This window comes from Ovis aries, chromosome 3, assembly GCF_016772045.2.
Source record: "Ovis aries strain OAR_USU_Benz2616 breed Rambouillet chromosome 3, ARS-UI_Ramb_v3.0, whole genome shotgun sequence".
NCBI lineage: Eukaryota > Metazoa > Chordata > Mammalia > Artiodactyla > Bovidae > Ovis > Ovis aries.
Genome location: NC_056056.1, coordinates 56478613 through 56491587, shown reverse-complemented (window position 1 = coordinate 56491587; position 12975 = coordinate 56478613). Strand labels below are relative to the sequence as shown.

At 41.8% G+C, this 12975-nt stretch overlaps 1 protein-coding gene across 2 annotated transcripts in view; it reads right to left on the bottom strand.

Annotated features, from left to right (window-relative positions):
• DNAH6 (dynein axonemal heavy chain 6) overlaps positions 1 to 12975 on the bottom strand; it is a 289159-nt gene that overhangs the window by 167154 nt on the left and 109030 nt on the right. For both annotated transcript variants that reach the window (XM_004005864.5, XM_042246026.1), the window contains exons 29-33: positions 12135 to 12296; positions 6482 to 6619; positions 5137 to 5304; positions 2362 to 2510; positions 224 to 331 (exon numbers count right to left, since the gene is read on the bottom strand). In XM_004005864.5, coding sequence (XP_004005913.3) covers positions 224 to 331; positions 2362 to 2510; positions 5137 to 5304; positions 6482 to 6619; positions 12135 to 12296 — 725 coding nt within the window. The remainder of the gene's footprint in view (positions 1 to 223; positions 332 to 2361; positions 2511 to 5136; positions 5305 to 6481; positions 6620 to 12134; positions 12297 to 12975) is intronic.

Genomic DNA, 12975 nt, shown 5'->3' with positions numbered 1-12975 from the left:
TACTTTGCATAGCATGCAGCTTGGTGGTCAATATGTTGAAAAAAATAAATGATTGGATTGATGCTAAAACTTTAGTATCTTTATTTGAAACTAGCATTTAAAAAATTGCAATAAGTATCTCTAGAAAAGATAATACCTTGCTAGAGACTGACATGTTTGAAGATAAAGTATCCTTCACCTCTACATAGTAGTTATGCTTTCTCTGTAACACCTAGACATTTACCTGAATAGAATCGCATCATCTGTTAGGAATTTTGGCAAGTTAGAGTCCCGCAAAGCTCTTATTAACACCACATCTTCACTGAGGTCTGGGTTCTCTCTTTTTAAAGACCTAAATTTAAAGGAATAATTCAGATGACGTTGCAAGTACGTAATGTTGAACATGATTTTCTAAATCTCTGCGCTGGGGATTCTGCCTGCAGAAAGCTGTGGAGGGCACCCCACTGCCGATTCCTACTGGAAGGATGGGACCATTTTCCCTGGCATGCCCAGTGTCTATCTCCAAAACAACACATGGACAAGTCAGGCACAGGCTGCTTTGACTTGAGGAGAATGATAAGGACATTTTCTCAAGGACCTCCTATCAATCCAGACTTTATCCAACCTGAATTTATAGTTCTCTGAATACATTATGATGGTTCAGATCCCTGTCACTTTCTTTTCTCTTATCCCAGAATGGTTTTTTGCTGGCTCTCATTTTTCCTTCGAAACCCAGCTCAATCATTCCGTCTTCTAGAAAATTCCCTCCACCACCCACCTCAGTGAACCCCAGGGCACAGCACCACGGTTCTGTGCTAACACACACACTAGTCTAGTGCTAACACACTAACTAGTCTAATCTAGATGACTGCTCATTTGTCTGTCTTGCCCCTGGGTTGCAGTCATGTTCTCTGAGTACAAGTATGTCTGAACTCCTCAGTATCCTTCTTCCTTCAATGGCAATCCTGTAGAGAGGAGAAATATTGTATCTGAGAGGTTGAAGGAATGAACAGAGGGTAGAAAGGCAGGGTGATCTGTGCAGAAGCCAGGGGTATGGGAGCCAGGCAGAAGGGGCCCCATGTAAATAGAATCTAAGCCAGAGAGTCATTGCCTGATAGGAAGGAGCATAGGAAAGACAGATTTCCCTCAGAGACTCTGGAGAGGTAGGGGTGTCAAGAGGTTATAAAGAGAGAAGCTAAGGCCTTAAGAGAAAAGGCTCTTGCTCTACTAGCTTTCCAGATGGTGCTAGGGGTAAAGAATCCATTTGCCAATGCAGGAGATGTAAGAGAGGTGAGTTCGATCCCTGGGTTGGGAAGATCCACTGGAGAAGGAAATGGCAACCCGCTCCAGTATTCTTGCCTGGAGAATCCCATGGACATAGAAGCCTGGCAGGCTACAGTCCGTAGGGTCACAGAGTTGGACACGACTGAAAGCGACTTACCATGCGTGCATGCCACTAGAAACTAGAAAGAAGCCCAGCATTGGACCAGACTGTAGTGACAGAGGAGGGGGTCTAGGACATACGCTTGTACTGAAGATAAAACTGAAGTTTCTCTGAATGCTTTAGGCTTTGTCAGTTGATGGGGATGACTTAATTGTGTATGTGCATGATAAAGTAAACGCCTTTTAATTCTCATCAGTTGGCTCAGATAGTAAAGAATCTGCCTGTAATGCAGGAGACCTGGGCTCGATCTCTGTGTTGGGGAGATCCCCTGGAGAAGGGAATGGCAACCCACTCGAGTATTCTGGCCTGGAGAATCCCATGGACAAAGAAGCCTGGTAGGCTACTGTCCATGGGGTCACAAAGAGTTGGACATGACTGAATGACCTTCACTTTCACTTTCACATCCTGGCTCATGGTGGTTAATTAAGCCTTTAATATGCTGAAACCCATACTGGATGTACCCATACTGGATGCATTCAGGTGAAAAAAAAAGCTAGCCAAAGCTTAACGGCAGCTATGTTGGTTCTCATAGCAGAGAACTGTTGTGAGATGCACAGAGATGCCCTCTTTCACTGTGGCGGGGGGCAGGGGGGTGTGTGTGTGTCAAGGTAAGAATGATAACAGTGGCAGCTAGCATTTATTAATTGTGTTGCTGGGAAAGACTGAAGGCAAAAGTAGAGGACAACAGAGGATGATATGGTAAGACAGCATCACCGACTCAATGGACACGAACTTGAGCAAACTCCAGGAGATAGCGGAGGACTGGGAATACTGGTGTGTTGCAGTCCATGGGGTCTCAAAGAGTTGAACATGACTTAGCCATTGAACAACAACAACATGTTGCTTTAAGAGCCATCTGTGAATTACTCATGAAATGTATGAGTAATGCATGAATGACACAGTTTGGAACTCAACTCTTGCCCACTTTGGTTTCTTACCCAGCCATGACCAGTACGGACTTTACAGCTCTCATGCCAAAGTCATAGTGATCCTGCTGAGAGAGCTGTTCACTGCAAAGCTTATACATCTGGGTCATTTTTCTTGCTAATATTTTACTGGATTCAAATCCTTCGGAATATAGAATTACCTAGAATGGAAAAAATATAATGCAATGCCTGATTATATTATACTGATAACAGCACAGTAGCATAATACCAATGCATTCAAAATCTAGTTAAGGTATTATATCTCTCCAAGTGGTGGTGGTTGTTGTCCAGTCGCTCAGTTGTGCACAATTCTTTGCAACCCCATGACTGAAGCATGCCAGGCTTTCCTGTCCTTCACCATCTCCCAGAGCTTGCTCAAACTCATAGCCATTGAGTCGGTGATGCCATCCAACCATCCATCCATCCGGTCCTCTGTCATCCCCTTTTCCTCCTGTCTTCAATCTTTCCCAACATCAGGGTCTTTTCCAATGAGTCAGTCCTTCACATCAGGTGGCCAAAGTATTGGAGCTTCAGCTTCAGCATCAGTCCTTCCAATGAACATTCAGGATTTATTTCCTTTACGACTGACTGGTGTGATCCCCTTGCAGTCCATGGGACTCTCAAGATTCTTCTCCAGCACAATTCAAAAACATCAGTTCTTTGGCACTCAGACTTATTTATGGTCCAACTCTCACATCTGTACATGACTACGGAAAAACCATAGCTTTGACTAGACAGACCTTTGCTGACAAAGTAATGTCTCTACTTTTTAATATGCTGTCTAGGTTTGTCATAGGTTTTCTTCCAAGGAGCCAGTGTCTTTTAATTTCACAGCTGCAGTCACCATCTGCAGTGATTCTGGAGCCCAAGAAAATAAAATCTCTCACTGTTTCCATTGTTTCCCCGTCTATTTGCCATGAAGTGACTGGACCAGATGCCATAATCTTAGTTTTTTGAATGTTGAGTTTTAAGCCAGTTTTTTCACTCTCCTCTTTCATTTTCATCAAGAGGCTCTTTAGTTCTCTTTCACTTTCTGCTGTAAGAGTGGTGTGGGATATTACATAGGGATGTCTGAGAATTGATTCTGCTCTCTTTCTATAGATGAAGATGTGGTCTTGTTATGTTTGGTTTGAGGAGCTGCAGAGCCCACTGTGAAATATTCACATCATAAAGGCTGGATGGTGTTGTGAGCCTGAGTATAAAAGCAAGACTTGAACTTCCCTGATCTGACAGTCAGTGATACCCTCCCTTTAGGCTCCCTGAGAGTCAAGGAAAGCTATACAAAAATGAGCAGCCTCTTTCCTGCCCTAAGAGGCCACCATGCCTCTGACAAGTTTCTGTGCTCTTGGTTATATAAACCAATGATGATCATGGAGGGGGATGTGGACCCTTCTTCCAATGCATAATCTACTCGAGTCACTGCAGTTGGCCTTGGAATGAGATTCGAGATGGTGCTGAGATTGCATGCTGGTGTCTGTTTTGCTCATTGCTCTATCACGACCTATTAGCACAGCGCTCTGGGCACTGAAGGTGATTAAAAATACTTACTGACAACAGACCCTGATTCATTTGATCTGTAAAAACAATAGGAATAGCTTTCAGAAGACTGGATTTTTAAATTTCTCCAATTGATTACTGAGTAATTTAACAATCGGACAAAACAGGAGATGTGAATACGATGTTGGACTGAGTTTCAAGCCTGGTTTTCTTCCTATCAGCTTTGGACAATGAGCAAGTCATTTACTGTCCTGTCCTCAGAGGGTCTAGCGTGAAGACGCCACCTGTCTTAGCTGCCCAGCACCCCATCTTACCCGCAGGGGCATTGCAAGACTCATGAGATGCTATAGGCATTATATTAATACTATTTAAAGTTGTAATTTTTCTAATGATAGGATTTGGCATGGTCTATTCTTAGGTAGTTACTTTTACTTCATTTGGAGGAATATTTTAAATTAGCTGTTGTCAGAAATTTACTAGCCATGGGAGTAACATGTGCTTTCTGAGAAACTCCATTCTAAAAGAGGTGGTTTCCCTTGTGAACTGTAGCATTGAGCATGAAGGGCCTTCCAGAGTCTTGAAAATATCCTATATGTTGGTCTTGGTGATCACACAGGTGAATACATATATAAGGATTCATTCAGTTGTACCCTTATGATCTGTGCACTTTACTGTATGTAAATTATACCTCAGTAAAAAGTCTCAAGAAAAATACATATAAGATTTAAATACACTGGTTATTAGCTAGTATGAAGAAACAAACAAACAAAAAACAGTTTAAATAGAAAGGTTCCTAGATAGAGAAGAAACAAATACAAACATAATTAACTTATTAATGATGGCTTTTTTTTTTTACTATATTGATACAAACTAGAAACAAATCACTGTCTTTCATCGTTAGTGATTGGTATTGTTTCTACTCAACACCCCTTGACTCTAATTAAAAAAAATAATGCAGCAAGAGAAGTGAGAATAATATAGTGTTTTTAGGATAATCGGAGACAAACTGATAAATTCCAATGAAATGGTTAATTAACTTCATTTATTTATTCCAGTTTTCAGGGCTTACAATATTCCAGATGGCAAACTGGACTTTGAGGATATAGCAGTTACACACACACACAACATTCTTAAGTGGTAACAATCATATCTACACACTTAAGAGAAAACAATACTGTATAACCTTGGCCAGAGTACATTCATAATGGAAACTTTCTGCTATGATAGAAATAAAATACTAAATAAAAGAAACAAGCTTAAAGTTTTGCTGCTTTATAATGTGAAGCTCACCTCTGCAATCAAGGCATAATTTGGAACCATCATTGCAAAGGGTCTAAACAGGGCTTTCAAATTATCTGGCAACTCAGTTCTGCCTGCATATCCAGGATTCATTGTGATGAAGGCTGCACAAGTCATAACCAACTTTATTTCTCGCCCCTCAAACATGAATCTAGAGAGCTGTTGAAAAGAAAGAGAAGATATAAGTTAACACTTCGCCATATATTTGTAAACTCTTCCCCATAATTACTGCTCGAGTACAAAACTTGTGTGACGTGCATTCAAGCAAAAACTACTGAATCCTATTGTTGGGACTGTTTTCCTCCTGATTTTGTCCTACTCACTCTCCCTCTCTTCTGGGCTAAGTATTTCCTGCTGTTTGCCTCCTTGCCCCTGCCTTGCCCCTGGTGTTTCCTCCTTCTTGGCCCAGTCATAATAAAATAAAAGAGTAAATAATAACAAAAATAAAATAATTAAAAAAATTAAACAACTCACAAGGTTGTTCTGGTTTGTACCTGCTGAATACCGCCTGCCTTTTGGTGCCCTCAGGACCATAATTTTGCAAGGTCAACACAACAGACTGGTGGGGGGCTTGGTCCTACCCTTCACTGCCATCACCTTCTCAGCATAAAAGCCTTCTCCAGGAACATGCTCAAAGGGGCCAAAACAAATTTTGAAGCCACCCTAATATCTTCATCTGTCCCTACACTCCTTGGCTTTTCCAGTCCAGTGACTTCTGGACCTAGGACCCCTCTCTCATTTTTTTTTTTTTTTACCAGCAACAGGCTGAGACTAGGGGCTGTGAGGAAGGCAGTAGAGCCCAGAAGAGGCAGAATTAGAGAAACAGAACAGAGAAATCAATGTCAAAGGCAAGAACCAGAAAAATAAGAGAAAAATAAGAGGTGGAGGACAGAACAAGGGAGTACAAGCATGCATGTGTGTGCGTTGAGGGAGCAAAGAATAACAGGGTTCCATGAGGGCACAGACTGAGTCTCACCAACTCTATATCCCTAGGCCCCAGCACAGTGTCTGCCATAGAGTTGTTTATTGTGTTGCCTGGATGAGGAATTAATTCACCCAACCCAGTTCCACTGCTGCAGTACTCACCGATGACACTGGAAACATGGACTAGATAGGCTGAAGTTAGCACTGTCCTCCCTAAAATGCAACATGATGTAAGTTCGTTATGAACTTCTTGTTCTTTAGTTGCTAAGTTGCGTCTGACTCCTTTGCGACTCTATGGACTGTAGCCCACCAGGCTCTTCTGTCCATGATATTTTCAAGCCAAGAATACTACAAACTTAAGAAGCATGATATCTATGGACTAGAAACATGATATCCATGCCCAGCCTCTTACCTTTGCAGCTTTGGCATTCCTGATGGTAATGAGCTGCTGAGCAATGACGGACAAAACTTCTATGTCAATCCGATTAAATTCATCAAAGCAGCACCAGGCTCCTGACTGTGCCAGACCACTGAAGAAGCGCCCCATCATCTGAAATCAAAAGAATGCCACTCAGCTCTGTACTGCAGAGCTGAACTCCTCCCAAAGTTAAATTCTGAGCTGAGGTATTAAAAAGATAACAGGTGGTATCTGCAAACAAGCAATAGGTTTGTGTGACTCCTGGGCCATGGCAGAGAAGACTCCTTTTTCTTGGAGGAAATATCTTTTTGCTGCTCTCTGAATGATTTGAGACTTTTTATTTTTAGACAAAATGACAATCTGACCTACTTTTTCATAATCCTCATTCACTTACGTAAATACAGTTTCTCAAAGAAACTGACACATAGAATGCTGCTGCTGCTGCTGCGTCGCTTCAGTCATCTCTGACTCTGTGCGACCCCATAGACAGCAGCCCACCAGGCTCCCCCGTCTCTGGGATTCTCCAGGCAAGAATACTGGAGTGGGTTGCCATTTCCTTCTCCAATGCATGAAAGTGAAAAGTGAAAGTGAAGTCGCTCAGTCGTGTCCAACCCTCAGCGACCTTCCAGGTTCCTCCGTCCATGGGCTTTTCCAGGCAAGAGTACTGGAGTGGGGTGCCATTGCCTTCTCCAGACACATAGAATAGACACAGTTAATTACTTAAGAGAACCTTGAAAACTTTGCTGATGGAGACTTTCGTCATCTTTACCAGGTACTATACATGGCAGGCAACACGCAGGAACAACTGAGCAGAAGGACAGTCACTTGAGCATGCTAAGTTGCTTCAGTCGTGTCTGACTCTCTGCGACCCTATGGACTGTAGCCCACCTGGCTCCTCTGTCCATGGGATTCTCCAGGCAAGGATACTGGAGTAGATTGCTGTGGAAGATCCTTCTCCAGGGGATCTTCCTGATCCAGGGATTGAACCCACATTTCCTACATCTTCTGTGTTGGTAGGCAGCTTCTTTACTACTAGTGTCACGTGGGAAGCCCATACACAGGGTAACGTAATGGTGGTTAGTTTCTTCTATAGCAGAATCCTAGTGGTTCAGGAGAATGAATACACATCTGTGGCTATCTACTGAGGAAAGTTCCTTTAGAGATTTGAATTTTGGGTTAAGCATTAGTACAAAATTGCATCATACCATACCATCATATCTCTTTGAAAACAGAGCTAATGGTTTTTTGTTTCAAGGTGGTCAGTTGAGCACACAGGGATAATATCCCTTTCTCTGGAATGACCATGTATGAAACACAGAACTCTCTCCATTTCTGTGTCTGCATTTGTACCTGCACCTACCTGATAAAAACATAATGGAAAGGAAAACCAGCAGCAGAAAGCAAGTTTTGAAAAAATATCGGGAAGATGGAAAGTTCATAAATACTGATTACTCAGCTGAGAAGGGCAGAATTCAGCCCAAGCCAGAAGGAAGGAAGAACTACCCTTCAGGAAGGTCTCCAAGAAACTCTGAACCCATCAGCAATACATGCAAGGAAAGCAGACAAGGTCCCAGGGCAATCCTTGGAAATTAGTCAAAGGTGAGTACTTGTAGTGATCAGGTTTGTGGGCCCTGCCTTTCTCTGTGCTTCTCTCTCCTCATTCCATGTAAACAGGGCTCTTGAGGCTGGCATTGCTGAATTTTCCCTCCAGAATAATATCCAAGGACTGCCTTGTTGAGAAAGGGGGAGATCTGTCTTTGGGAGACATCAGGAGATACTGGGAGAAGACATTAGGCTTGGGAGATAACAAAAGCAGAGAAAAGACATAACTTCAGACCTCCACATTACTCAACTGAGAGTCAAAAGGACAGACAGCTCCATCCATGAGTGAAACCCACTGAATTCTACTACTGTAGAAAAAAATCCTTGTTATTTTGGTATTTATAAAAGGTTTCTGGCTTCCTGGCTGCCCACGCCCACACCTTCTATGGGGAAGCCGGCCAGCCGAATATCTTACACTCTCACAGAGATCACAGGAGCTCTTTCATTGAAAGCAGGGGTGAAACAAGTTATTCTAAATGATCAACTCAGTCCCCCATCCACGCTTATGAACTAAGAAGTAAAGATCAACAGACATTTAAGAATAATCAACATCAAGAAAGAGAGAAGAAAAATAAACAAAATAAGCAACTCTGAAGAAAATGGAGGTAATTTGGGGGGACAAAAGAAAAAATTTAAAAATTCAAATGGAATTCTCAGAGAGATTTTAGAGGAAATGACATTATTATAGTATAAAACAAGATGCTTTTAAAAAAAGAGCCAGAGATAAGAAACAATCCTTGGAATGTAATTATAATACAGCCTAGATTACAAAAATGAAATAGATGGACTGAACAATGGAACAGTTAAAGACCAAGCTGGCATTCTTTTTTGGCTGAGCAGCTTGTAGGATCTCAAATCCCCAACCAGGGGACAGAGGACAGAAAGCTCACAATGATATTGGTCATCCAGTCACAACTTGCTCATGGAAGAGCTTTCAATGGTATACAAGGACTGATGGTCAACAGGAGACAAAAAGAAGAAAATTAAATGTGTCTCCATTAGAGTGATGTTACATAGTCTGTACCATCTCTGTTGACCATGTACCATCTCTGTTGACCACTCATGCTGAAGTGAGCAGAAGTAGGACTCCAAGAAGGGGGAAAAGACAGTTTTCAATAAAGGTGGGTCCCTACCGGTCTCTCTCTTAGAATCACTTAATTTTATTATTTTAAAAAGGGACTTAATTTTATTCCCTAGGCTGTTTTAGCATGACATACAGGTCCCCCTAGTTTCAGAACTCAACGCTAATATATTTGGGGGTACACTGGAAGCTCTCTTTCCCTTCATGTATACCTCCTAAAAGTCCACAAAAGGACTAGTGTCTAATGTCAGTAACTGCTTCTGTTATCAGCTACTTCTGTGGGAACTGACAGCTGGTTTGTCCTTCTCTTGTTCCTGCTCCTGGAAGAGGCATCCACATCCACCTGCCCTATTGGGATGGACGAGGTGGAGGTGGCACAGTGTCTCCTTCACACTGAGAAGTCTTTCTCCTCCCCCATGTCCAACTGGGAAGTTGGGAAGTTGCCAGGAATGACCTTTGTCTTTTTCTGAAGGTCCTCTACACCAGTAGTCCCCAGTCTTTTTGGCACAAGAGATGGATTTAATGGAAGACAATTTTTCCACAGACTGGGGGAGAGGGGATGGTTTCAGGACAATTCAAACACATTACATTTATTGTACACTTTATTTCTAATCTAATGCTACTGCTGGTATGACAGGAGGTACCAGTCCATGGCCCAAAGGTTGAGGATCTCTGTTCCACATCTTTCAGGAGATACACAACTCTTTAAATTAGACATTAACGTGCTATGGGAATACCAGACCACCTGACCTGCCTCTGGAGAAACCTGTATGCAGGTCAGGAAGCAACAGTTAGAACTGGACATGGAACAACAGACTGGTTCCAAATAGGAAAAGGAGTACATCAAGGCTGTATATTGTCACCCTGCTTATTTAACTTCTATGCAGAGTACATCATGAGAAACGCTGGACTGGAAGATGCACAAGCTGGAATCAAGACTGCCGGGAGAAATATCAATCACCTCAGATATGCAGATGACACCACCCTTATGGCAGACAGTGAAGAGGAACTAAAGAGCCTCTTGATGAAAGTAAAAGAGGAGAGTAAAAAAGTTGGCTTAAAGCTCAGCATTCAGAAAATGAAGATCATGGCATCTGGTCCTATCATTTCATGGCAAATAGGTGGGGAAACAGTGGAAACAGTGGCTGACTTTATTTTCTGGGCTCCAAAATCACTGCAGATGGTGATTGTAGCCATGAAATAAAGAGACACTTACTCCTTGGAAGGAAAGTTATGACCAACATAGATAGCATATTAAAAAGCAGAGACATTACTTTGCCAACAAAGGTCCGTCTAGGCTATGGTTTTTCCAGTGGTCATGTAAGGATGTGAGTTGGGCTATAAAGAAAGCTGAGTGCCAAAGAATTGATGCTTTTGAACTGTGGTGTTGGAGAAGAATTTTGAGAGTCCCTTGGACTGCAAGATCCAACCAGTCCATCCTAAAGGAGATCAGTCCTGGGTGTTCACTGGAAAGACTGATGTTGAAGCTGAAACTCCAAAAATTTGGCCACCTGATGCGAAGAGCTGACTCATTGGAAAAGACCCTGATGCTGGGAGGGATTGGGGGCCCGAGGAGAAGGGGACGACAGAGGATGAGATGGCTGGATGGCATCACCAGCTCAGTGCACATGAATTGGGGTGAACTCCGGGAGTTGGTGATAGACAGGGAGGCCTGGCCTCCTGTGCCGTGATTCATGGGGTCGCAAAGAGTCGGACATGACTGAGCGACTGAACTGAACTGAACTGATGCTAAAACAGCAGTTTCTAAAGTGTCATCTGGGGACCGCTGCAAGTCCCAGAGTTTCTTTTAGGGGGTCTGTGAGGTCAAAGGACTCATTATAATTCTAAAATGTATTTGCCTTTTCAGTCTCATTCTCTCAGGAGAGAACAGAATATGAAAAAGTTTCAGGTTTTCTCAGTATGTTGTTTCAGTTTCCACATCACAAGTAATCTTTAAGAAACTGCCACTTGTTAAGTATTGGCATAGTTTCAAAGAAGAATATCAGCAATTATCTGAAGAAGCTATTAGCCTATTCCTCTCTTTTAGTGTGTATATCTGTGTAAGACTAGATTTCTCTTCAAATACTTCAATCAAAATAACATATCTCAAAAGATTTGATGCAGAAGCCGATATTCCCCCATATGGAATCTGGCCATATCCTATTATACCAAACAAGAGATTTAAAAATATATAAAATAGTGTCGCTCTTCTCACTAAGTTTTTGTTTTGAAAAATGGCATTTTTCTCAAAATATGTGTTTATGCTAACATGTAATAATTGATTATGGTTATTTTAAAACAGGTAAATATTTAAGATGCATCAATTTTAACTTATAACATGGAAAATATCAACGGGTATAACTCATACATATAAACAAAAACTCTTTGGAGGTCTCAATAATTTTTAAGAGTATACAAAGGTCCTGTGATCAAAAAGTTTGAGAACTACTCAATGAAAAAATCTTTCCCTGAATTCTCACTTCCTATGCATTTCATTTTTAATACACAACTCTGAATTGCTCATCTCTCTTTTAATATTAATTTATTTATTTGGCTACACCAGATCTTAGTTGTGGCATGTGGGGTCTAGTTCCCTGACCAAGGATCAAACCCAGGGCCCCTTGCATTGGGAGTACAGAGCCTTAGCCCCTGGACCACCAGAGAAGTCCTTACTTTTCTCTTCCTGTAAGGAATACCTTGTTCCTAGATCTCCCTGCTATTCTGTTTTATACCTCATTTTTACCAAAATTTGACAAATCCTGGCCTTGATTCCTACCTGGCCCACTCAGATTGCCTTTTGTTGACTAGTCTCCCTTGCTCTATTTATTCCACTTTAATCATTCCTGGCCCCACTAGTTTTCCCCAGTTGCCATCATCCCTTTTTCTCCTTTTGCTGGGTCACACTGCAAACAGAGAAAGCCACATGAAGCACTTAATGTTAGCATTCATACGCCAAGACCGTACCTTGTAGTCCAAACCATCAGAGCAGTTAAAGACCACACACTGGATGGCAAGGGCTTTTGCGAGGTCTTTGGTGGTCTCCGTTTTCCCAGTTCCAGCAGGACCGGCTGGTGCACCTCCCAGGTCCAGCTGCAAAGCCCCCATGAGGCAAAGGTAGCAGCGATCCTGAAGAAATGGATAAATTGTCATTATTGAAGGGAACTGACACTGGTCACAAATTTGTAAGTAGTTTCTATAGCAGGAGGGTTGTTATTTATTTTTTAAATACATTTTTAAGTGGAGGATAATTGCTTTACAATGTCGTGTTGGTTTCTGCTGTACAACAATGTGAATTACTCCTAACTATATATATATATATATATATATATATATATATCCATCCTCCTTCTTGATCCTCCCTCTCACCCGCCTCCTCATCCCACTCCTCCCCATCTAGATTATCACAGAGCAACACGTTGAGTTCCCTGTGCTATATAGCAACTTCCCACTAGCTATCTGTTTTACACTCAGTAAAATGTATGTCAATGCTACTTTCTTAATTCATCCCACCCTTTCTTCCCTCCCTGTGTGCACAAGTCCATTCTCTACATCTGCTTCTCTATTCCTGCCCTGCAAGTAGGTTCACTGGTACCATTTTCTTCTAGATACCATATATATTCAATAATATGTAATATTTGTTTTTCTCTTTCTGACTTACTTCACTCGTGAAATATTCTAGAGCAACTGAAACATACTAAAAAATTCAGGCACATGATCAAATAGAGTAAATAAATCTCTGCGATATGAAGATGTATTCACAGCAAATTCTTTCAAGGTTTAATCTTAGAAATGTTTCAGAACTATT